The 27,849-nt window shown below is 40.0% G+C and overlaps 1 protein-coding gene across 1 annotated transcript; it reads left to right on the top strand.

The window, feature by feature from the left end:
- On the top strand, positions 1-27,738 carry mast1b (microtubule associated serine/threonine kinase 1b). The gene is given in 27 exon segments (XM_048199858.1): positions 1-248; positions 4,814-4,893; positions 5,179-5,254; positions 6,148-6,217; positions 6,814-6,974; positions 7,072-7,147; positions 11,400-11,609; positions 11,760-11,861; positions 12,330-12,462; positions 12,546-12,613; positions 14,002-14,078; positions 14,664-14,872; positions 15,226-15,364; positions 15,655-15,787; positions 16,262-16,300; positions 16,302-16,428; positions 16,779-16,880; positions 18,587-18,709; positions 19,108-19,217; positions 19,393-19,547; positions 20,735-20,979; positions 21,077-21,289; positions 21,503-21,732; positions 21,828-21,950; positions 22,034-22,170; positions 22,259-22,446; positions 23,816-27,738. Coding segments are annotated over 27 exon segments (5,091 nt in total). The 5' UTR covers positions 1-15; the 3' UTR covers positions 25,348-27,738.
- Positions 27,739-27,849: the final 111 nt, after the last annotated feature.

A 27,849-nucleotide genomic window follows, 5' to 3' on the forward strand; every position in this document is an offset into this window, starting at 1 on the left:
GCATCTTATGAACGGATGCACTGCACCTGCTCCCCCTCTTTTAACATTCGTCTTGGTATCATCCGCTGCCCTCGAGATTTTACCCAGAATTCCCCCCCGCACTCTATTTTTCAGTGTGTGAGCAAAGCCAGACGCTCTAACCGTTCTCCATCTGATGATGTTTGTGATGCACGCTGGTTATTTCTGAGTGGCTGTGACTTCTTTGCGCTCTTGATCATGCAGGGCGGCATGTTTCGTCGCACTAAAAGGTGAAATGTTTTTAAAATCTGCTTTAAATGCCATTTTAATACCTACGAAGATGTCGCTGAGGTCCTTGTTTACCTGCAGCTGGTGACACACTAACTGAATGACCTCATCAGTGCAGTGAGTTTAACATGTTAGTCAATGCCGGGATCTCATTTAATATGGTATTTTATGCGTATAGTGTATATGTTATGCTGTTAGATTGAATCAAAATGTTCATCTTGTGTATTTGAGCCACAGGTTATGTTGTTTGACTCAAAATGAACAACATTTTACTATTTGTTGAGACTAGTGTTATTAGTCACAAAGTACTGCAAACTTTTTTGATTCGTGAATTACTTGTTGATCATTTGAATGCATTGCTGAATCATTGAATTGTGAGCTTGCACTTTCTTACATCTTTTAAAGTTTTGGTCTTAAATCCTCCATGTTGATGCTGAATGTCTGAGTAGAAAGATGTAAATGTTGAGATACTGTACACTGTGTCAGACCTCTAATAATGAAGCGTATGTTAATATTAGGAGGTACTGTAACCCTGAAATATGCCTGAAATATGAAATAATAGTCACATTTCTTTTGAATGAAACAGTTTTTTGTACCTTTAGACAAAATATTAAGAAAATCTAGATGCAGGTACTGTAAACAACAGATTTAAATCAACTGTCCACAAGAGATGCAACAAACAAATAAACCAAACAACACAGTATTATATTGTTTATTTGAAAGGTCAATCCTGCCTGTTAACCTTTTAAAGCCTGGCAAAACACCTCAGTTTTATTCAGACTTCCAAACTGAGCAAAAATATGTAGTTTTAAAATATATAATGCAATGCAGTGTAATGATAATATGTTCCTCAAAAACCTGATGAACCATATTAGATACTCACATTTGAACAAGATTTTTCCAAAAGCAGATGTATGGATAATCAAGTAAGTTGCTTCAGTCCAGTAAGTGTTCTTCTTGAAATATTACTAACAATATTAAAATTATTCTTACATTTACTTTATAAAAATCAGTAAAGATTTCATAGCAAAAAAACACATTATCCATGAGCTGAAGTAGGGGTGGGCAACATGGCAAAAAAATATCATCACCTTTTTTTTTTTCAGGAAAATCATGATTTTATCACAATTTTTTCATGTTGGTTTTACAATTTTACAAGTGACTAAGAAGTACAACCAAACTAATTTTCCTATTTTAAAAATTTTGCTTTACATGGCAAAGAAATATAAAAGGAAAAAGAATGACAGACCATTTAGGCCAAAGTAGGGGGTGGAAGATGAAAATCTTTATTTCATTATTTTATCTTTGTTATTAAAAATAAACAAATATGCACATTAAAAATACACAACATAATGTACAAATGAAATAAACAGTGCTTTAGTCTTTCACATTTGACAGTAGTATTCAAGTAATTCATTGAATAAACAAATGTAAAAATAAAACACTATATCGACGTCACTGTATAAATTATATATACACACTGATTCTTATTAAAGCTACTGAAGTTATTCAGTGAAGAGCAGTGAGTGATTTTCTCTTTGTCTTTTGTTGTTTGATCTACATTAATGACAAGCCGCAGCAGGTTTATTAGGCTGCCGTCACTTTAAGACTGAATGCACGGATCTAATATACAGACACGCATCCTGTTTCCGTTTAAAACATAATTTCTGTGTTTATGTAAACCTTGTGTATATTTGACAGTTTAAGCACAATGAGACATGAAAGATAACTTAGTTTAGTACTCACATGCTGTTTGAAAGGCTTTTAGTGGAAAAAAAGCACAGAAAAGCATGTCAAAACAGCATGCAAATAAAATATTTAGCTGGCAAGTATTTAAAGTGCATGCAAATAATAAACTTTAAAGGTGCCCAAGAACATTCTTTCACAAGATGTAATATAAGTCTAAGGTGTCCCCTGAATGTGTCTGTGAAGTTTCAGCTCAAAATACCCCATAGATTTTTTTAAATTAATTTTTTTAACTGCATATTTTGGGGCATCATTAACAATGCACTGATTTACACTCGGCGCCGCCCCCTTATATTGCGTTCTCCTTGCCACACCAGCTGTCGACTATATTACAGCGCATTTACAAAGTTCACACAGCTAATATAACCCTCAAATGGATCTTTACAAGATGTTCGTCATGCATGCTGCATGCATGCTTCGAATTATGTGAGTAAAGTATTTATTTGGATGTTAAAGTTTTATTCTGAGTGAATTTGAGGCTGTCCTCCGTGGCTAACGGCTAATGCTACACTGTTGGAGAGATTTATAAAGAATGAAGTTGTGTTTATGCATTATACAGACTGCAAGTGTTTAAAAAATGAAAATAGCGACGGCTCTTGTCTCCGTGAATACAGTAAGAAACGATGGTAACTTTAACCTCATTTAACAGTACATTAGCAACATGCTAACGAAACTTTTAGAAAGACAATTAACAAATATCAGTAAAAATATCATGTTATCATGGATCATGTCAGTTATTATTGCTCCATCTGCCATTTTTCGCTGTTGTTCATGCTTACCTAGTCTGATGATTCGGCTGTGTGCAGCTCCAGATGTTAACTGGCTGCCCTTGTATAATGCCTTTCATAATGTTGGGAACATCATGGGCTGGCATATGCAAATATTGGGGCGTACACCTCAACTGTTACGTAACAGTCGGTGTTATGTTGAGATTCGCCTGTTCTTTGGAGGTCTTTTAAACAAATGAGATTTATATAAGAAGGAGGAAACAATGGGGTTTGAGACTCACTGTATGTCATTTCCATGTACTGAACTCTTGTTATTTAACTATGCCAAGGTAAATTCAATTTTTGAATCAAGGGCACCTTTAAATTTGAGCAAAAACACGCCGTTTTTGTGTGTGTCCCTTTAAATGCAAATGAGTTGCTGCTCCCCGCCCCCTTTCCAGAAGAAGGCGGAGCTTTAACAGCTCACGCTTCAGTTGCTCAACAACAACAAAGCTGGAGAATCTGACGCAGCCAAAATGAGGATTGTCAGTAACGGTGTTCAGCCTTACATTGTTCAAACCGGAGTCGACACTGATGGAGAGACTCAGGAAGAAGTTACAACTTTTTAGAATGAAACTGGACGTTTCTGAATGGTTTGTGGATAAATTTATGTAGTTGCTGTGGAGTTGATTCAACTCATCGACTAGCATGTGCCGTCATGTTAATCTTTTGTGCAAAACCCGTGTGGATGCCCACTATACATTAGCGTACCTGTTTGCCAAACAGAGCCATACACACCAGACTAACGTTTATGATTGCTATCAAATGCTGTGGATGGTCTAATATTTTTTCCAAAATATCGCTCGGACAGAAACACTCCTTTTTTAGCAACTGAGCTTGTCATGACCAACTCGCAGGCTATCCAAGCTAACAAGAATCTAAACAGTGTTCAACGCTCGTCTGTGCAGCCAACAACAGAACAGTTTGCTTGCTTTGCTTGAACTTTTGCCATGGCATTAGAACTGGCATTAGTACACCGTTATCGCTTGTGAAAACAAAACAGCGGCGCCGTGGGTGGAAACGTGCAGATTAAGAGGCAGTAATATTATAATAAGATCACCTTCCTAGGTCACTAGGGGAGCGAAATCTGAGCGGCTCGTTTTTTCACATGCTTGCAGAGAAAGGCTTGCCAAAACAAAGTTACTGGGTTGTCCTTTTTCACGTTTTCTGGATTGATAGATGCACCGGGGACCCGATTATAGCACTTAAGCATGGAAAAAGTCAGATTTTCGTGACATGTTTAAAGGGTTTAGAAGGTCACTGTCTCTTTAAGAGAGGTCACTCTGTTCAGGATGATCCCTTAAGAGTCAACTAATCTTCTGTCTACACCTGTGTGTGTTTTTACTAGTACTGTATTAGGCAGTGCTATTTACCATCCTTCCTAATGATGTCAACATCATTGTGACAGTCTGCGATCAAATTTCAAACATCAAATCTTTCTTTTCAGGGTTTTTTGTCATAGAAGCACCAAAAGACTTCTGACTTGCTGGATTTGGGACACACAAACCCTACAAGACTTTATTTAGTCTGTTCATTCAGCAGATTTTTGGCTGCTCTCTGCTCAATGTAGCTGACTACACACACACACACACACACACACACACACACTCACGTACACACACACTCTGAGTCTGTGTATGTCTGTAATGGTGTGTAATGGCTCTCATACACTCACTCAAGGCGTATCAAGTAACTCTCGTTCACTCCCACTCCTCCATTAGTTCTCTCTCTCTCTTTTTATCCCTTCATCCTTATCTCTCTCTCGTCCAGAGTGCCTCTCTGTTTCTTCAGAGCGCCGGTACACACCGACTGAGATTGATGACTGTGGAAATGGAATTTTCTGTATCGCTGTTGTTCTACTGCAGGGCACACACACACACACACACACACACACACACACACACACACACATACACACACACAAACGCAGTTTCTCTGTTCTTGGCTCTGAAGATTTCTTAATCCGACTGAACCTCATTTTCTCTGATGTTGGAAAACGAATAGGAAAACAATTCATACTTAAAGCGTTTAATTCTCTGTTTGTTTGTCTGTAGTTGCCGCAGTAACCGGAAGAGTTTGATTCTGACATCGCCGACTCTGCCCCGCCCACATTCCCCGTTACCGGGACACATCGGTGAGTGGCCCCGCCCCCTGCTGGAAATCCAGCTAACAAACCAACTTGCTGGACAAACCAGGTGGTCCAGATGGTTTTGGGAAATGAATGCTGGTGTGTTGATAATCCTATAGATGGTCAACCAGCTCTAGTTGGTCAACCAGTTTCAAGTTAACCATCTTCTTCCAGGGGAAACTCTTTTACAGAGACTGAACAGCTCATGTGTTTGATGCAGTCTGTGAAACAACTAACTGTTATAGACTAACTGAGATGCTTATCCTGTCCTGTTTCTTCCTGTCCACACAGGAAGTAGTCCTCTGGACAGCCCTCGTAACTTCTCTCCCAGCACTCCTGCGCATTTCTCCTTCGCTTCCTCCAGACGGTAAATAAACACACACTTCAGACTTTACTATAACATACACACTAAAGGGACAGTTCACCCAAAAATGAAAATTTGATGTTTATCTGCTTACCCCCAGCACATCCAAGATGTAGGTGACTTTGTTTCTTCAGTAGAACACAAATGATGATTTTTATCTCCAGCCGTTGCCGTCTGTCAGTCGTATAATGCAAGTCAATGGGAACTTTGTCTATAAGAGTCGAAAAAACTTGCATAGACAAATCCAAATTAAACCCTGCGGCTCGTGACGACACATTGATGTCCTAAGACACGAAACGATCGGTTTGTGCGAGAAACCGAACAGTATTTATATAATTTTTTACCTCTAATACACCACTATGTCCAACTGCCCTGCGCATCCGGTTAGTGAGGTCTGATCGCGCTCTGACAACGGAAGTGATCTCTCGCACTCACAGAAACAAAGCGCGAGAGATCACTTCCGTCATCAGAATGCGTTTTTTTGACCTCACTAACCGGATGCTGAATGCAGTTGGACATAGTGGTGTTTTAGAGGTTAAAATTATATAAATACTGTTCGGTTTCTCGCACAAACCAATCGTTTCGTGTCTTAGGACATCAATGTGTCGTCACGAGCCGCAGGGTTTAATTTGGATTTGTCTGTGCATGTTTTTTTTACTCTTATAGACGAAGTTCCCATTGACACGCATTATACGACTGACAGACCACAACGGTTGTAGTTAAAAATCATCATTTCTGTTCTACTGAAGAAACAAAGTCACCTACATCTTGGATGCCCTGGGGGTAAGCAGATAAACATCAAATTTTCATTTTTGGGTGAACTATCCCTTTGCTTAACATTCGTACAGCCTTAACTGGAAGAGCATCTCATGTTAATGATCGATCTATCTATCTAGTGATGGGCGCCGATGGTCACTGGCGTCTCTTCCCTCTTCTGGATATGGAACCAACACACCCAGTTCAACGGTATTTCAGTCTCTCATTTAAACACACAAACGCACACATACACACACACACACACACACACAGATGGAGCAGATGCGTGTGTGTCTGTAGGTCATGTGTGATCAATGCTCTGGTGCAGCAGCATCTGCACACTGACATATCAGATGTGATCCAGACAAACACACCCAAATGCACTTCAGCTGTGGGTCATTCATGCCGGCGTGTGCCGTATGTACTGTATCTTTCACCGTACAGTCAGAGACCTGCTCACTACACTGATAAAAACACACTATGCTCTCACAACAGATCTGTTTTGTAACACACTGAGAATCTTTGCCAGATATACCCACCATATTTAATTACCATAGTTTTTAAATGCAGAGCGTAGACAAACTAAAAACTTTTTTTGTAATAAAAAAGCATTATTTTGCTGACTGCTGTTTAGAACAGCTGTTCATGTCAGAACAGCACCTATATGATGTCTTCAAATACTGTCTCAGCAGGCGGCTCACTAGGGATTGAAACTGAGCTGCTGGTTCCAGATTGTTTACATCCTGTTCATAGCTTCATTCTGTGTTTAGCTGGCTTTAGTTGTAAATCTCTGTGTTTATCTCCAGTCTTCCAGCTCGTCTCAGGAGCGTCTGCACCAGCTGCCGTCTCAACCCACCATGGACGAGCTGCACTTCCTGTCCAACCACTTCGGCAGCACAGAGAGCATCACTGACGATGACGGTGGACGCTGTTCACCCCACATACGACCGCGCTCACGCAGCCTGAGGTGAACACACACACACACACACACACTCATGCTCGTGTGTGTTTGTTGCAGTAGTTGTGTTTAACACACACTCTCTCTCTCTTTCTCATGTCTTCAGTCCGGGTCGTTCTCACTCCTGCTATGACAATGAGATCATCATGATGAATCATGTTTACAGGGAGCGTTTCCCCAAGGTAAAGCACACACACCTGTCTCACACCACAGCATCTCTCTACCTGTTTCTCACACCTGTCTACCTTCACCATTGTCATCTCTTAAAACTTGTGAGCACACAAGCATACAGTATATATATATATATATATATATATATATATATATATATATATATATATACAAACCCGATTCCAAAAAAGTTGGGACACTGTACAAATTGTGAATAGAAAAGGAATGCAATAATTTACAAATCACATAAACTTATATTTTATTCACAATAGAATATAGATAACATATCAAATGTTGAAAGTGAGACATTTTGAAATGTCATGCCAAATATTGTCTCATTTTTGATTTCATGAGAGTTACACATTCCAAAAAAGTTGGGACAGGTAGCAATAAGAGACCGGAAAAGTTAAATGTACATATGAGGAACAGCTGAAGGACCAATTTGCAACTTATTAGGTCAATTGGCAACATGATTGGGTATAAAAAGAGCCTCTCAGAGTGGCAGTGTCTCTCAGAAGTCAAGATGGGCAGAGGTTTACCAATTCCCCAATGCTGCGGCGAAAAATAGTGGAGCAATATCAGAAAGGAGTTTCTCAGAGAAAAATTGCAAAGAGTTTGAAGTTATCATCATCTACAGTGCATAATATCATCCAAAGATTCAGAGAGTCTGGAACAATCTCTGTGCGTAAGGGTCAAGGCTGGAAAACCATACTGGATGCGCGTGATCTTCGGGCCCTTAGACGGCACTGCATCACATACAGGAATGCTACTGTAATGGAAATCACAACATGGGCTCAGGAATACTTCCAGAAAAACATTGTCGGTGAACACAATCCACCGTGCCATTCGCCGTTGCCGGCTAAACTCTATAGGTCAAAAAAGAAGCCATATCTAAACATGATCCAGAAGCGCAGGTGTTTTCTCTGGGCCAATGCTCATTTAAAATGGACTGTGGCAAAGTGGAAAACTGTTCTGTGGTCAGACGAATCAAAATTTGAAGTTCTTTTTGGAAAACTGGGATGCCATGTCATCCGGACTAAAGAGGACAAGGATAACCCAAGTTGTTATCAGCGCTCAGTTCAGAAGCCTGCATCTCTGATGGTATGGGGTTGCATGAGTGCGTGTGGCATGGGCAGCTTACACATCTGGAAAGGCACCATCAATGCTGAAAGGTATATCCAAGTTCTAGAACAACATATGCTCCCATCCAGACGTCGTCTCTTTCAGGGAAGACCTTGCATTTTCCAACATGACAATGCCAGACCACATACTGCATCAATTACAACATCATGGCTGCGTAGAAGAAGGATCCGGGTACTGAAATGGCCAGCCTGCTGTCCAGATGTTTCACCCATAGAAAACATTTGGTGCATCATAAAGAGGAAGATGCGACAAAGAAGACCTAAGACAGTTGAGTAACTAGAAGCCTGTATTAGACAATAATGGGAAAACATTCCTATTCCTAAACTTGAGCAACTTGTCTCCTCAGTCCCCAGACGTTTGCAGACTGTTATAAAAAGAAGATGGGATGCCACACAGTGGTAAACATGGCCTTGTCCCAACTTTTTTGAGATGTGTTGATAACATGAAATTTAAAATCTGAATTTAAAAAAAAAGATTTTTCCCTTAAAATGATAAATTTTCCCAGTTTAAACGTTTGATATGTCATCTATGTTGTATTCTGAATAAAATATTGAAGTTTGAAACTTCCACATCATTGCATTCTATTTTTATTCACAATTTGTACAGTGTCCAAACTTTTTTGGAATCGGGTTTGTATATATTAGGGGTGTGAACGAGGCAGACGAGATTTTTACACAGTATTTTTAAAAAATCCTCAATGATGAATACGACTAGAAAAATAGTCTGCAGGTACATTTTAAAATGTTTTAACCTAATCATCTTGTAATGAATGTCATTCAGTTCTACTTTCTGAGTATGAATTATCATATGCAGTAAAAGACAACAATATTCAAGCACTGTAAAAGGTTTTGCCACAAACTCAACTGACTGCTTCTCTCCTGTATGATTTCATATGAGTCTCTCAGACCTCAAAACTGTACATGATTTATGAGCTTCTACAACTTGTGACCTCCTAACTCAACTCCTTTCCACAAATTGATCATAGAAATAAAAACGGTACTCTCAATGTTGAAATCTTTCTTCAAGCATGATAGAGACCTAAGAGATGGTTACAACTACACAGCCCGGCCTAAGATAACTTTCATATTAGAGAAAGAAATTAGAGAGAAATCTCTCTCATATATATATATATATATATATATATATATACTACCAGTCAAAAGTTTGGAAACATTACTATTTTTAATGTTTTTGAACAAAGTCTGTTATGCTCATTAAGGCTGCATTTATTTCATAATAAATACAGAAAAAACAATAATATTTGTGAATAAATTGTGAAATATTATTACAATTTAAAATTATGGTTTTCTATTTTAATATACTTTAAAATATAATTTATTTCTGTGTGAATTTTCAGCATCATTACCCCAGTCTTCAGTGTCACATGATCCTTCAGAAATCATCCTAATTTGATGATTTATTATCAACAGTTGTGCTGCTTAATATTATTTTATAACCTGTGATACTTCTTCAGGATTCTTTGATGAATAAAAAGTTAAAAAATATCAGCATTTATTTAAAATATAAATCTTTTCTAACAATATAAATCTTTACTATCACTTTTTATCAATTTAACACACCCGTGCTGAATAAAAGTATTCATTTCTTTCAAAAAAATAAGAAAAGAATTACTGACCTCAAACCTTTGAACGGTAGTGTATATTATTACAAAAGATTTCTATTTTAAATAAATGCTGATATTTTTTTTTTTTACTTTTTATTAATCAAAGAATCCTGAAGAAGTATCACAGGTTATAAAATAATATTAAGCAGCACAACTGTTGATAATAAATCATCAAATTAGGATGATTTCTGAAGGATCATGTGACACTGAAGACTGGAGTAATGATGTAGAAAATTCAGCTTTGATCACAGAAATAAATTATATTTTAAAGTATATTAAAATAGAAAATCATAATTTTAAATTGTAATAATATTTCACAATATTACTATTTTTTCTGTATTTATTATGAAATAAATGCAGCCTTAATGAGCATAAGAGACTTCGTTCAATCAAAAACATTAAAAATAGTAATGTTTACAAACACACACACACACACACACACACACACACACATATATGTGTGTGTGCCATTTTTCAGTGCTGAATAAATTCCTCCACTTCGGATGGATGTTTTCACAGAGTTCGTCACAGTACATTCTGGGATCGGCTTCTCTGTGAAGGATGTGTACATTGCTGAAATCCAAAATGAGACGATTTTGCATTATTATTAACATAATTTTAAAAACAAAGGACAATAATAAGCTATAAAATTAGGTGCTTTCTTCTCAGATGTTTCTTCTGAGAAAAAGACCCCAGTAATCTCACATGTGTCTCCTTTAGAGCTTCAGAAGAGATCTCAAGAATGTCTCAAACTAGGCTCAGATTTGCTCAAGATCCAAAAGTCTGCAAATCAAAAGTCAGAAATCTCAATATAGACTCAAACATTTCTCATCAAATGATCTGAGTTGTTCTTCACATTCATTTTACAGCTCTAGACTCTTACTGGAGAGACTCATTTAGGTCTTTTTTATTTGTATTGATTTCAGGAGAAACATCTGAGGTAGTTGATAGAGCAAACATTACTGCTTAGACACTGCTGATTTAAGTAGCCCAAGTGTCATGAAGTGCTGATCTCGTCATGTGAAGCTCTTTCCTAACATTAGCCATCCTAGAGGAGACGGTATTGATTTTTACTTACTAACAACATGCCTCTCTGTGCGTGTGAGAGATTGAACTGACGCTAACACACACACTGAAACTCTTAACTGGTGTCTGGTGTCTGTCTCTCAGTTTACTGTAAGACAAACACATTTTTATTGTCAGAGCAGGTTAACTGAGGGCGACTGAAGAGACAAATAAAAAATTAAAAATAAAATTAAAAATCTACACAACTATATCAAATAATAAAATATGTTGTAATATATATTTAAAAGACATTTTTGTAAATATATATGAATGTATATAAATATATACATACAGTATTTTATAATAGTAATAATATTTTATTATATATTTAAGTTTTTTGTAATTAACAATCTAGAAATAATAAAAATATTACTAGATAATTTATCTATCTGTCTATCTTCATAAATAATCTCTTTATTTGTTCCTGTCAGGCCACGGCGCAGATGGAGGGCCGGTTGTGTGTTTTCATCCACACATATTGTCCCGAGAGCGTTCTGCCGCTGGCCGACGGGGTCCTGAGCTTCATCCACCACCAGATCATCGAGCTGTCCAGAGACTGCCTGACCAAATCTGGAGAAGGTCTCATCACGTCTGTCTACTTCTTTGAGCTGCAGGAGAACCTGGAGAAACTTCTGGATGACGTGAGTTCATCGCATTAAACCTGTCAGGAACGGTCTCTTTACTGAAATGTGAATTATATATTACTTACATTGTGAAGTTTGTGATATTATATGCATAATAATAATAGAAATCAGTGATATCAGCTTTCATTCTCTGTCTGTGTCTCTCAGGCGTATAAGCGTTCAGAGAGTTCGGAGTTGACCTTCGTCACCGAGTTGGTGAAGAAACTCCTCTTCATCATCGCTCGACCTGCCCGACTTTTGGAGTGTTTGGTGAGAAAATAAGTTTTGTTTGTTCTTTCATCCATTCAAGCCTTATTCCTGCTCATCAGATAACATGACACACCAAACCCCTCTGGACCCAAGCAACACTTTTTTACTCCAATTTTTACTCCAACTTCAGAAAAGTATTCTGAGCAAGAGCGAGTTGAACCCGCATTAGCATTTAGATTGAAGCAGCGCGTCACTGTTATCATTGACCTTCTGTGATTCACTGCCTCTAAATCTCAGACAGTCATTTGAAAATGTTTCTGTGCTGCTCCAGGATTAAACCACATGAACGATTCATTATCCCTGTTAAACTGAGAAGCTCACGAAATGAGCCTCGAGCAGAGCTTTGGGGAGAATGTCCATGTGCTTCAGCAAATGTTCAATTTAATTCAGCTTTATTTATAGACGGTTACAAAAACTATTAGCAACCGGATAGCAACAGTAATAGATGTGGCTCTGACACGTGTGCAGGAGTTCAACCCTGAGGAGTTTTATCATCTGCTGGAGGCGGCTGAAGATCACGCTAAAGAAGGACACCTGATGAAGACCGACATCCCGCGCTACATCATCAGCCAGCTGGGCCTGACGCGAGACCCTCTGGAGGGTGAGACGCACAATCACACACTAATTACATTATAGAAGATCTGTGTGTGGGATCGCTGACCGTCTGTGATGTCTGTTTTTCAGAGATGGTCAGTCGAGAGCATTACGACAGCGAGGGTCCAGTCACACCAGAGACGGACGATTCTGCAGAGGTCTGAACACACACTAACACACACACACACACACACTTGTACATCTATCTTTGTGAGGATATTCATTGACGCATTGCAGTCTCCAGCTCCTTAACCTTACCCTATCCATCACAACTAAGTGCTTAACCCGAACCCATTACCCTAAACCTGCCCTTAAAGGGTTAGTTCACCCAAAAATGAAAATTAATGTCAATTTATTACTCACCCTCATGTCGTTCTACAGCCATAAAGACCTTCGTTCATCTTCAGAACATAAATTAAGATATTGTTGATGAAATGCGATGGCTCAGTGAGGCCTCTATTGAGAGCAAAGCAAAACTCTCAAGGTCCGTAAAGCTACTAAAAACATATTTAAATCAGTTCATGTGAGTACAGTGGTTCCATCTTAATATTATAAAGCAACAAGAATACTTTTTGTGCACCAAAAAAACAAAATAAAGATTTTTCAACCATATATATGTGGGCCGATTTCAAAACACTACTTCAGAGCTTTACGAATCGAATCAGTGATTCGGAGCGCCAAAGTCACATGATTTCAGCAGTTTAGCCGTTTGATAGGAGATCCGAATCACTAATTCAAAACAAAAGATTCATAAAGCTCAGAAGCTTCGTGAAGCAGTGTTTCATGAAGAATACTTTTTGTGCACCAAAAAAAACAAAATAACGACTTTTCAGCAATATCTATATGGGCGATTTCAAAACACCGCTTCATGAAGCTTCTGAGTTTTATGAATCTTTTGATTCACTGATTCGATTCGTAAAGCTCTGAAGCAGTGTTTTGAAATCTGCCCATCACTAGATATTGTTGAAAAGTCATTATTTTGTTTTTTGGCACACAAAAAGTATTCTCATCACTTTATAATATTAAAGTAGAACCACTGTACTCACATGAACTGATTCAAATATGTCTTTAGTACCTTTATGGACCTTGAGAGTTTGAATGGCTTTGCTCTCAATAGAGGCCTCACTGAGCCATCGGATTTCATCAACAATATCTTAATTTGTGTTCGTAAGATGAACAAAGGTCTTACGGGTGTAGAACGACATGAGGGTGAGTAATAAATGACATTATTTTCATTTTTGGGTGAACTAACCCTTTAACCTAATTATAACCTAATCGCTAAAACCAAGTCTTGACCCTCAAACAGGACTTTAAAGGGCTCTCAGAAAGTGAGGACCGGCCAAAATGTCCTCACGTTACTCTCTTTGTATTCACACAGATGGTCTAAAACTCAAACCGGTTCTCACAAAGATAGCTTTACTAGTACACACACACACACATGCACAGTCCCAAGAAACCTGAAAATGATTATCATCTGTTACAAGAGGATAATGACTTCCTGGGCAAATGAGTATAAAGTGTTAGTGGGGATTTTTCTCTTTTCCAGGGAAAAATTAAACCCATGAAGCCACCTGGAGAGGCTGATTTCCAGACCATCAAACTGATCAGCAATGGAGCCTACGGGTAAACACACACACACACACACACACACACACAAAAAGATTTGCACAAAAGATTAACATGACGGCACATGCTAGTCGATGAGTTGAATCAACTCCACAGCAACTACATAAATTTATCCACTAATCGTTCAGAAACGTCCAGTTTCATTCTAAAAGTTGTAACTTCTTCCTGAGTCTCTCCATCAGTGTCGACTCCGGTTTGAACAATGTAAGGCTGAACACCGTTACTGACAATCCTCATTTTGGCTGCGTGAGATTCCCCGGCTTTGTTGTTGTTGAGCAACTGAAGCATGAGCTGTTAAAGCTCCGCCCTCTTCTGGAAAGTGGGCGGGGGCAGCAGCTCATTTGCATTTAAAGGGACACACACAAAAACTGTGTGTTTTTGCTCACACCCAAATAGGGGCAAATTTGACAAGATATAATAAATTATCTGTGGGCTATTTTGAGCTGAAACTTCACAGACACATTCTGGGGACACCAGAGACTTGAATGGTAGTGTGTGTGTATCTACCTGATAACCATAAACACACACACACACACACACACACACACAAGACAGTGACAGATGTTTCTGTGTGTTTTTCAGTGCGGTGTATCTGGTCCGTCATCTGGAGACCCGGCAGCGCTTCGCTATGAAGAAGATCAACAAACAGAACCTGATTCTGAGGAACCAGGTCCAGCAGGCGTTTGTGGAACGAGACATCCTGACCTTCGCCGAGAACCCGTTCGTGGTCAGCATGTTCTGCTCCTTCGAGACCAGACGACACCTGTGTATGGTCATGGAGTATGTGGAGGGTGAGAAACACATGCTCTTTTATTGCTCATAAGACGTTATTATGGCCTCAGATATGTTTTGTTTAAGTATCAACTCTCAGATGTTTCTCTTGAAGTCGGCATGAAACGATAGTTGCAATCGTCTTTTCTTCCCTATTGTGATGTATATCCGTGTAGGGCGGGGCTTGATTTTGTCCATGGGGATTGATTGGATGGTTGTGGTTTGCTATTGGTGGATCTCATGTGATTGACAGGTTGCCCCGCCCTCATCAGAGAAGAGAAGAGCTGCAAGAAGGAGAAGTTATTTTGATTAAGGAGAAACATCTGAGATGTTAAAGCGATCTCCTCTGTGTTTTTTGTTTCCTGCGGCACAGGAGGCGACTGCGCAACACTGCTGAAGAATATCGGAGCGCTACCCGTGGAAATGGCACGCATGTACTTCGCTGAAACCGTCCTGGCGCTCGAGTACATTCACAACTATGGAATCGTGCACCGCGATCTCAAACCTGACAAGTAAGACGCCACCTAGTGGACGAGACCGAATCTGAATATATCTGTTTAATGATGACAGCAGTGAGCGTTTCATTTACTAAATGACCCTGCACATTCAATTAAATGATTGCTGGGATTCATTTACCATCTGCTGGGCCGTGACAGACACTTCCTGTGTGAGATTAATGAAAATCTTTTAATTTGGACAGATTGTGTTATATAATTAAACGCATGTCAGAACTGCCGCTCAGCTTGACAGTGTGCGTTTGTGTTGCTGTGTCACATGATCTCTGTTTGTTTCTCTCCGTCAGTCTGCTCATCACGTCCATGGGTCACATTAAACTCACTGATTTCGGTTTGTCTAAAATGGGTCTCATGAGTCTCACCACAAACCTGTACGAGGGACACATCGAGAAGGACACCAGGGAGTTCCTGGATAAACAGGTACAAGAAAATACTATGTCTTTTAAAATAAGTTAAAATTGTATTACATGGATCACAGACAGGGACCAAAAGACACAAAATGTCAAGTTTCATTATTCATGAAATCTTTAAATTATTATATTGTGTCTGTTTAGTGTTAGTTAAGAATTAATGCCAGTGTCACAAGTTGCCAGTAAGGAACAGCTACATGCTAAAAATAATTCCAAATGCCAACATTCTAAAAATAATTCCAAACCAACATTCTAAAAATAATTCCAAACGCCAACATTCTAAAAATAATTCCAAACGCCAACATTCTAAAAATAATTCCAAACACCAACATTCTAAAAAAAATTCCAAACACCTAAGCAACTTGTTAGCAATGCCTCAGCAATTTCCTTAGCAATGGTGGAAAGTTTTGTATTCATAAACACCACTTTCTTTTTTTTCAGGAAATATGCAAGTGTAGTTGGTTAATAATTTTTTGACCTCCAGGTCTGTGGCACCCCGGAGTACATCGCCCCGGAGGTGATTCCTGCGGCAGGGCTATGGGAAGCCGGTGGACTGGTGGGCCATGGGCATCATTCTCTACGAGTTCCTGGTGGGCTGTGTGCCATTCTTCGGCGACACACCGGAGGAGCTGTTTGGTCAGGTGATCTCAGGTAAAGACGCACCTACAAATAGCCAACATCACAACATCAGATATTTTACACTGTGAAACTTTCTCATGAATCAAAGTCAGAAAAGGAAAAGATGTATACAATGCACACAATGTAAAATATATATATATATATATAATGAAAATATAGATATAGAAGCAAACAATAGAAATAATCACATTTAACAGTGAACCTTTAACTGGAAATTCCAAAAACATAAAAAGCAAACAAATAGTCACATTTTAAATAAATATATTTTGTTTTAAAGATGTTTTACTAGAAAATAAGACAAAATACTGAATATGAAAAATATAGTGTTATTTAACCTAAAGTGTTTGTGTGTGTGTGTGTAGATGATATCGTGTGGCCCGATGAGGACGACGCTCTCCCCGCTGATGCGCAGCACCTGATCTCATCTCTATTGCAGACCAGCCCGCTGCTCAGACTGGGCACAGGTGAACTCATACACCTGTAGTCATGTGACCCTTAACACACGCTGATGCACTCTGACCATTAGAGCTGTATTATAACACTGTTCATTTGGGCTCTAAATATGGGTGTATGAACCGTGTCTGAAGCATTTTTGCCATGGTGTAAATAATGACAATTAAATAAGAATATTTCTTTGCAGAACAAAAGTTTAAAACTTAAACCCCAGTCCATTTGTGCACAATAAAACACTGAAGGAGGGACTCCAGGTCTGAATACCATAGCAACTACATAATAACCCCCAGAATAACCCAGCAACACCCTAGCAACCACCTAGAACACCTTAGAAACATCCTAGAAATCACATAGTAGCACGTTTAACAAATCAGAACTGCCTACACATAGTATACACTAAAACAACCTAGCAACCAACAACTTAGAAACCACCTAGTAGCAAGTTTAACACCACCCAGTAACACCTAACTGCATAGCATGCACTAAATAACACCCTCGCAACCACCAAGCAACACCTTTGCAACCACCCAGAAAGCCTTAGAAACCACCTAGCAAAAACATAGTAGCAAGTTTAAAACTACTCAGAACCGCCCAACAACTCCATAAATTTCATTTAAAACACTAAGTGGTGACCACTTAGCAACACCTTAGCAACCACTTAGAACACCTTAGCAACCACCTAGCAATCCATAGCAAGTTCAAAACCACTCGGAGCACCCTAACAACTGCATGATCCATAGAAACCACCTAGCAAACACATAGTAGCAAGTTTAAAACCATGCAGAATCACCTTACAATCACGTAATATTCACTGAAAGTATCCACCTAACAACACCCTAGCAACCACTCAAAACACCTTAGAAACCACCTTGCATCCATATTACTGCAAGTTTAAAATCTCTCATCTAACAACCCCATAATATGCACTAAAACAACCTAGTATCCATCTAGCAACACCCTAGCAACCACTCAGAACACCTTAGAAACCACCTTACATCCATATAGTAGCAATTTTAAAATCTCTCATTTAACAACCCCATAGTATGTACTAAAACACCCTAGTATCTACCTAGCAACACCCTAGCAGCCACTCAGAACACCTTAGAAACCACCTTGCATCCACATAATAGCAAGTTTAAAATCTCTCATCTAACAACCCCATAATAAGAACTAAAACACCTTAGTATCCATCTAGCAACACCTTAGCAACCATTCAGAACACCTTAGAAAGCCACCTTGCATACATGTAGTAGCAAGTTTAAAATCTCTCATCTAACAACCCCATAATATGCACTAATACACCCTGGTATCCAATTAGCAACACCCTAGCAGCCACTCAGAACACCTTAGAAACCACCTTGTATCCATATAATAGCAAGTTTAAAATCTCTCAACCAACAACCCCATAATATGCAGTAAAATACCTTAGTATCCACCTAACAACCAGTCAGAACACCTTAGAAACCACCAAGCAACCACCTAGCAAGTTTAAACCACTCAGAATCACCTAATAACCCCATAGTATGCACTCTTGTAATCACCTAGCAACGGCCTAGCAAGCCTATTCTAGACCATTTTAGCAACCACACAATATCTAATGAAAATATAAATATCTACATTTGATTATTTGTGGAGCATTGATTGTCTTTTATCATGTTACTGTTGCGTTGGGTCATTGTTCTGCATACGCTGAATGGAGTGGTGTTTTTTTGCACAGGTGGAGCATTTGAGGTGAAGCAGCATCCGTTCTTCTGTGATCTGGACTGGAGCAGTCTGCTCCGACAAAAAGCCGAGTTCATCCCTCATCTGGAGTCGGAGGAGGACACCAGCTACTTCGACAGTGAGTGATGGACGGATGGATTATGTGTGTGTTTATGCTGGTGTCTGTTAAGGCCCCTGATATATTTCATGCGAAATCGAAGAACAAACTGCTTTGATGTCATTTCGAACCCAGTCAGGCAAAAACTCATGTAATTCTTCATTTCATGTAATTTTCATGTTAAAAGTGTGTGTTTTCTGCCAGGTGACAGAAATCCTCCACTAAACCATGGCACATTTTTCACGTTATCTCCATGAATGAAAATGATAAATGTAGATCTTCTTATATTGCAAAAACGTAGTTAAAAAAATAAGTGTTTAAAACATCATGGGACTGAGCCCCCCTAATATTGAAATCCTAGAATTGGCCCTGGCGCTCAGCACATGTTAACATTTTCATCTAAACACTGTCTGTTTCAGCGCGATCAGAGCGATATCATCACGTTCACTCGTACGATGAGGACGACACCAATGACGACGAGCCAGTGGAGATTCACCACTTCTCCTCCTGCTCTCCACGCTTCAGCAAGGTTAGACCTCGCTCATGAGAATCATACACACACCTAATGTACAACTTCCAAACCTGTACAAACCTGTACTAAAGTACGAACTTCCCAAGGGAGTTCTGCTAATTATAAATACAGTACTGAGGATTGTGGGTAATGTAGTCTATTCCAGGACTCATGTAATGTGTCTGAATCACAGGTGTACAGCAGCATGGAGCATCTGTCCCAGCTGGAGCACAAGCCTGTGGTGACCCGCCGAGAGCCCAAAGCTCACAGAGAAGATCGTAGCAAGAGAGAGAGTCTGGGCAGCCTGACCCTCCGAGACAAGACCTGGAGAACCGGATCCCCTGAGATGTAAGACAGACAACATAACAACCTCCCAGAATAGCCCAGCAGCCACTCAGAACACCTTAGAAACCACATTTAAGAACTTACCCATTTACCCAGAACTGCCTAACAACTGCATAGCATGCACTAAAACGCCCTAGGAACCACCTAGCAACCACATAATACCATGTATAAAACCACTCAGAACTGCATAGCATGCACTAAAAACACCCTTACAGCCACCTAGCAACGTCATAGCAACCACTTAGAACACCATAGAAACCACCTAACAACCACATAATTGCATGTTTAAAAACCACTCAGTACTGTCTAAGTAACAAATGCATATAGCATGCACTAAAACACCCTAGCAACACACTAGAAACCACATAGCAACCACAAGTTTAACCAACCAAGTTTAAAACCACTCAGAACTTAATTAAAAGCACATAGCAATGAAAAAAAATCCCAGTAACCACATAGCAACACCTCAACAACCACTCAGAACACCTTAGCAAAGACACAGTAACAAGTTTAAAACACTCAGAACCACAACCACATAGAATTGTACTAAAAACACCCTAGCAACACCCTATTAACACCATAGAAACCACCTAACCAATACATAGTTGCACCTTTAAAACCAGTCAGAACTGCCTAAGTAACAACTGCATATAGCATGCACTAAAACACCCTAACAACACCTTAGAAACCACATAGCAACATAGCAAAGTTTAACCGCAGAACTGCATTAAAAGCACATAGCAATGTACTAAAACATATAACCACATAGCAACACCTTAACAACCACTAAGAACACCTTAGAAATTACCTAGCAAACACATAATTTCACATTTAAAACCACTAAGAACCACAACCACATAGCAATGCACTAAAAACACCCTAGCAATCTTTTAGCAACGCCCTAACAACCACTCAGAACACCTTAAAAATCACCTAGCAACTGAATAGTAGCAAATTTACAACCACTCAGAACCCCAACAACCACATAGCAATTCACTAAAACATCCCAGTTATCAAAAAGCAATGCCCTCGCAACCACTCAGAACACCTTAGAAACCACGTAGAGCCCTTGAGCATTATCAACCTTATTATGTCTTAAGAAAGTATTAAAATGTTGTTTTGATGTTTGTTATTAATACTTTTAATTGATTGTCCTAAAAACCACCGATGATGCTCCTTTCTCTGTGTAGGAAGCGTTTGTCGTGTTCAGAATCATCCTTCACTGAGTCAGACTCCAGTCCTCCAGGAGCACGCCGGCGTTTCTCAGCGCTGATGGACACGCACCGCTTCGCTTCTCCACTAGAGGGAGGCGGTGACGTGCACACACGCCAGCCAGCAATCAAAGTCAGGGGTACGTCACTAGAGGGCGCCAGCATGCCCGTCAGCTCCAGTCTGCTGGAGTCCAGCTCTGCAGCGTCAGTGGGACATCCTGGAGGTGATTTGGTTTTCAAATAAAGAGAATCATTTCATACATTATACTGTTGTGCACTCTAAAATTAATATTCATCTTGGGTGATCTTCCTGTTTCTCAGATAAACTTCTGCGGCCCGCCGATGCCGCCACAGCAGCAGTGCCTCTGCATGTGCCAGACTCATTTGGGCCTCGAGTCGGAAGTGACCTCGTCTTACGAAGAGCTCAACATCATCAGATTTCCACCGACAGTGAGAAACGCACCGCGACTCGCTCCGGCACCAAAGTCATAAAGTCAGCCTCTGCCACGGCCCTGTCTGTCATCATACCTGCAGGTGAGCACATTAATTACTACAGACAGCTTTGTTCATGCTTTTATAAAATCATGGGGTTTGTGTTTTCTTTAATAATGAGCCTTTTTGTGGGCCTCATTTATGAAACATGCATATTTCTGTATAAAGCCATTCATAAAAAACATTCTTATGTACATTATTTCATGCAAGTTCTGTGTAAAAAAAATTGTTTGGTTTTATTTTTTCCTTCTGTAGTTGAGCAGCATGGTACGTCTCCATTGGCCAGTCCCATGTCTCCTCGCTCCATCTCGTCCAATCCCTCGTCTCGTGACTCATCTCCGAGTCGCGATTACTCACCTACGGTCAACATCCTGCGCTCACCGATCACCATCCATCGCTCTGGGAAGAAGTACGGCTTCACGCTGCGCGCCATCAGAGTCTACATGGGCGACAGTAATGTGTACAGTGTGCATCACATGGTCTGGGTATGAACGCATTCTGATTTATTGACGTTATACTGATTTTATTGCTGTAGAATGTGTTGCATATGATAATTGACATTGGTTTCTTCCAATCATAGCATGTAGAGTGTGGCGGGCCGGCCCAGGAGGCGGGGCTTTGTGCCGGTGACCTCATTACCCATGTGAACGGGGAGTCTGTGCATGGATTGGTCCACACAGAGGTGGTGGAGCTCATTCTGAAGGTACGGGCATCACGAACAGACCTGTTGTTTCATGATAATTACTTCCTAGAGATAACTTTATCATGGTACATTTGGATTTTCAGAGTGGCAGCAAAGTAACAGTGACGACTACTCCATTCGAAAACACGTCCATAAAGATCGGGCCAGCCAGGAAGCTGAGCTACAAAGCCAAGATGGCCAGACGCAACAAGAAGTCAGTAGCAAAAGATGGACAAGAGAGGTCAGAAAGAGTGAATGCCTTCACATAATGTATACACCTCATTTATATAATTGCTTTACTCAATTAGTCCCTCTCTTTCTGTCTGCAGTAAGAAGCGTAGCTCTCTCTTTCGTAAGATCACGAAACAGTCAAACCTGCTTCACACCAGTCGTAGTCTGTCCTCTCTGAATCGCTCGCTGTCATCTGGAGACAGTCTGCCTGGATCGCCGACACACAACCTGTCTGCTCGCTCACCCACACAGACGTACCGCTCTCCTCCAGACTCCACCTACCTTGGTCAGAGCTCCTCCTACAATCTTATTGGCTGAATCTGTGGTGTCATTTATACTTGTTTTATTTAATCAAAATAAGTGTTTCTAGAGTTTCCCAAACAAGTGGACACATATCCATGGGGGTTCATTATGATAAAAATCAATCAAATGTTAAATTTAATTAAATAAATGTACAATGTAAAAAAAAAAAAAAAGAAGCAAAAAATACCTCTTTATTCTTATCTTTTGCAAATTTATGGTATTGTCATTAGTAGTAGCAGTAGTAAGTAAATTTATTATTTATTATATGCATTATTTATTAAATGTATACTTACATTTTACTACTTTTATTACTTTAGCTTGACTGATTAAGATTATGCTAGTATGAAAATGAAAATTCAATACATTCCATTCGTGTTTATACATTTTTTGCATGCATTCTTACATTACAGTAATAACAGCAGTACACAAGGGGGCAATAGAGTTACAGTTTAATGTTTGTAACTGGATGGTTTGCATTGGTAATCGCACACCTTGCTTTAAACATGTTGACTGTAGAAGACTGTTGACTGTTATAGTTCCATTTGCAACAGTGCTGAGAATGCAAAGCATACATAAAAATGCTTGTTCCTTATGGCAGAGTCCAATGTCTCTGAAGATCAAGCTTGAAGCTAGAAGCATCAGTGTTGATATAACAAGAGTATGATTGGGGTCTAAGTGTTTGAGTAGCCGAACAATTGTATTATACAGTACATGCAAGAATGTCCAGTAGCTCCTCACTGCAGAACACGAGACCCAGGATCCAGATCCAGGGGGTGGAGACTGGTAGGTTTAGGGATATGTAAAGTGTGAGGAGTTGGATCCAGATCCAGGGGGTGGAGATGGGTAGGTTTAGGGATCAGGGGGTAGAGACGGGTAGGTTTAGGTTGAGGGATATGTCAAGTGTGAGGAGTTGGATCCAGATCCAGGGTATTGAGATGGGTAGGTTTAGGGATTAGGGGGTGGAATTGGGTAGGTTTAGGAATATGTAAAGTGGGAGGAGTTGAATTTGGATTCAACCTCACCCCCTGGATCTTGTGTTCTGCCGTGAGGACCATCTCAGAATGTCTGGTTACAAAATAACTCCTTTCTAGAGAAAAAAAGCAGAATTTTGCCATGTTTTGATTAAACCTTGCTGCCTCGCAGTATGTACTTAAGTGACAATTGACCTACTGAAGATGATATTTCTGTGGCGTGTGATGCCTCTTTCGTTTTCCGGCAGACGTGCTTTGAAATGAACTTAATTAGCCTTTGATATTTAACTTCATTCAGTGTTTGGGTGTTTTGACTGATTATTATGTGCCCTTTACATGTTTCTTTGAGGTTCTGACCTGGTCCTGTCCTTGTCCTTTCAGGCACATCGTCTCAAAGCAGCTCTCCTGCGTCCAGCACACCAAACTCGCCTGCGACGTCTCAGCACATGCGGCCAAGCTCTCTTTACGGTCTCTCACCCAAACTCCACCGGCAGTATCGTTCTGCTCGCTGCAAATCCGCCGGGAACATTCCTCTGTCCCCGCTGGCTCACACGCCATCCCCCACTTCGTCTTCCCCACCGCCCATTGCTGGACACACTGTCGGCAGCTCCAACACCACCCAGGCCTTCCCTGCCAAACTCCATGCCTCTCCTCCGATCACACGCCCCCGGCCCAAGAGCGCAGAACCACCCCGTTCCCCTCTCCTCCAACGGGTGCAGTCCACCGAGAAGCTTGGCCCGGCCCCTCCACCGTCATTCCCATCCTCCTCGTCTTCTGTGGGCTCAGACAGGAAGGGAGGGCTTTGCGTGTCCATGAGGAAGCACGGTTTGGATGTTGTGCATGCAGAATACCGCCGGGAATCATTCCACTGCGAGCATGCTCTCCAGAGTCTGATGGAGATCGAGGGGGAGAATACGCCCGGGGCTCCACCCTCTCCACCCGACCAGACGCCAACGCACATGCCCGTCCAGCGCACGTTGAGTCCGGCAAGGCATCTCGGAAGGCAGGACTCAATGGCGGATCGAGAGTCTGAGGGTAAAGTGAAGAAGCCCAACTCAAGTGAAGCAGTTTTAAGAACTGCATCAAAAACCGAACCAGTAGCAACCACCTTGGATCCTAAATCAACCCAGTTGGCCGAAACACCTCAGAAGGAGAAAGTGGCCTCCAAGTCTGAGTCTTCTCAAGTCTCAGTCGTCTCAACAGTCAAGGAGGCAGCCAGGGATGTGGGAAAGAGTGAATCTCTTAGCATCCCATCTGCAATGGGATGTGGCTCCAAGACCCCAAATTGGACGGCAATTATCAAGAGCTCTGGAGCACAGGAATTCAAATCCCATAGCCTTCAAACCGAGGGTCCTAAAGGGCTGGAGAATGGCAAAGACACTGAAAAGATCCCAGTGAAGGAGAAAACTGCACCCACAGTAACTCCAGAGGCAAGCAAGTCAGGTAAAGGACCTCTGAGTGTTGAGGGGACTGGACCTAGTTCTGTTGGTGCACCTAAAGTCTCAGAAGCCATTCCTGTCCTGTCCAAAACCATTGAAGAACGGGTTCAAACCCCATCGGGGTCAACCAGAGCCCCTCAAGAGGAAAGATGTCGGCTGGAAGCAGTTGAGGAGTCTCCAACCGCCAAGTCGCCCTGCACAAGCAAATCACGTGCCGTATCTCCAGGCGACAGGTCCAGCTTTGTGACACAGCTCACCAGTGTGGCTAAAACTGTGCTTGGGCCGATGAAGTTGGGCTCTCAGGATGGCGGGAAGGCCAAGGACAGCTCCAAAACCAATGAGGACAAACGAGCCGCCACATTGGGAAAGTCAGAGGCCTCGCCTGGGAGTCGTCGTGGGCTGACGGGAACTTGGCCTGGTCCTGGATCGTCAAAGCCTGAAAAGGCATCAAAGAGCTCTTCCAAACATTCATAATATTCTAATAGGTATATTCTGATCGGAACTTTAAATGGGATGTGTTCCCAGTATTTGTCCAAATGCAGACTGTTCAAAAAACTCTACAGCCATCAAACCAAGATATAAACAAGAAAAAAAAAATCACAAACAAGTAAAGGTGCTTCAAAATAATCATTGTCAAATATGTTTGTGCATATGGCGTAAGAGTATATGCACCATCATATGTGGATGTAGAACAAATCAGTATGTCTCTCTAGATGCATGTTACATGTATATTGTGAATAGAAGAGTCAAAAAAAATAAGATATGAAGACCTAATGCTAGTGAACACTGCACATCCAATCATTCCTGCCAGGTCTGTAGAGGGCATGTACTTTCATTCATCACCATATCAACCAAACAGTTTGTCAGATTTAGAATTGAGAGATAGTTAAAGTGTTTGTTTATAAAGTGACCGACACATGTATCTAAACAATCTCATTCCAGTACCTCAGCTATACTGGTAAACTGCCAACAGTAGCGCTTTAACTAATGCCTGAGGCAACAGAATGACTAACACGATGTTTGGGAAGGTTTAACTGGTGAAAATGGGAAATGATTGTTGCACAAGGACAGAAGCATGTGAGTAAGTGCTTGTTTCTGCTGTCTTAATTACATTTGCACTGTAAATGCCAAGCAAAAGTCAACATGAAATCTAAATTGACCATATTTGCTTTAGTAATGCATGTTCCTGGTGTTATTGTGCACGATTCACCAGTGCACGACTTTCCTTTTCGGCTAACATTACCTTGGCCATACACCAACAGATCTTAGTCAGGGTAGCGACATATTTAATTTTTGACAGGAAGTACAGTGTGTTTAATGGATTGCAATGTTGTTTAATCTGTGTAGTCAAAAAGCTACTTTGTAGGAAATGCAGCCTTTCTTAAATCTTGCCACAAGTCAATGCATCAATTTAAAGTCAGTTAGCATTACGGCAACAATAGCACATACCTGTATAAGTAGATTTGAAGTAGATTATGGAAGTAAAATTGGTTGCAGATGTCGTTTCATGTTGACTTTTATGTGGCTAAATATAAATGTCTGGAAAGAAGAAAAGAGAGTCTATATAGTTGAATTTGCCACTCTTGAGACTAAAGGGAAAACCTCAAGGATGGCATTGTTATGAAGTGATATTGAGATTATTAGACAAACTCTATGAAGAAAATAGGTCACTATTTGATGTCATCCTGTTAGATTATATTAATAGGCCAGTAAATGCACTGTGGATTATACACTTGAATTCTTACAAAGCCTGAATTATCCTTTAGTATATGCAGAAGAGTTTGTGAAGTATGAGGTCGTCCATGTGTAGATGTGTTTAATTTTAATCCATTCAGGGCTTTTAATTCACTTTTTGCTACATATTAGTGATCTTTTATAAGAATTTATTACGTAGTAGGTTGACATGTAAATGTCTAGTGGTTTGCGAGAGATGAATCGATGTTTTGAAAGTGGCTTCATGTTACATGTGGAATTGATCTAATCTGTTTACACTTTAAAATACTCAGTCACTATCAAGTTTGTGTGAACGTCCTTTTGGAGACTTTGTGTGTAGTGAATCTAGCGATGTCTTAGGAGTACTTGGTGCCACGTTAGCGCAGTGATTATCCAAATCAGCTGATCCTTGATTGACTGTCTTTTGCCAATATAGAACTTTACACTTTACCCAAATGTTAACCTTTAGAGGGAGAAACAAATGATTCATTGAATTTTGGCTGATATTAACATGGTCTTTCAGACATTGTACTATGATAATACAATATTTTTTGGACATAAACCATGGTATTTCCCTGAATATACATAGATATGGTAATGATTCAGTACCATGGTATACAGTATATCAGGAACCATCGTTATGCCATAGTAACACCACCATACTTTTTGTCAAGGTTTTTGTCAATTTTTAATATGCTTTTAATATTTGGGTAATGTGTATATGCCTTCAAGACATGTTTTCATATTTATTTGTGCTGTAAAGTGTGTGTAGGATAGACGTGTCAGTTTCTGTCCGTGTGTTTAGATTCTGTAGAGACAGTTACTTGCGCAAGAGTTCAAGCAATGTTACAGAATGCACTTTATTGATTTTTCTCTTTGTATTTATTTATACGTTTATAATTTTATTTGAATGATTTTTGCCCTGTTTGATTATTAAAATAGAAGGTTGTATGTTGCCCTTTGAAACTACGCTGCTTTGCATAAATCTTCCTCTTAACTGTTTTACCTGTGAATTTTTTTGTACATTCACTTCTTATATCATTGTTTATTTACAGTTTTTATATGATTTCTCACCTCAGGCAATGTTATAAACTAATGCAATTTAAAAAATAATAATAATAAAGTGCAGTAATAATAAAGAAGCCAATCACATGTTTGGTTTTGGGTTGTTTGTCGTCTTGCATGCGTTCCTAGATAAATGTTAGATTATAAATGAGTTTGAAATATCGATTGGTTTGGAAGATGACAAATAACATGCACATC

Source organism: Megalobrama amblycephala, linkage group LG1 (assembly GCF_018812025.1).
Source record: "Megalobrama amblycephala isolate DHTTF-2021 linkage group LG1, ASM1881202v1, whole genome shotgun sequence".
Lineage (NCBI taxonomy): Eukaryota > Metazoa > Chordata > Actinopteri > Cypriniformes > Xenocyprididae > Megalobrama > Megalobrama amblycephala.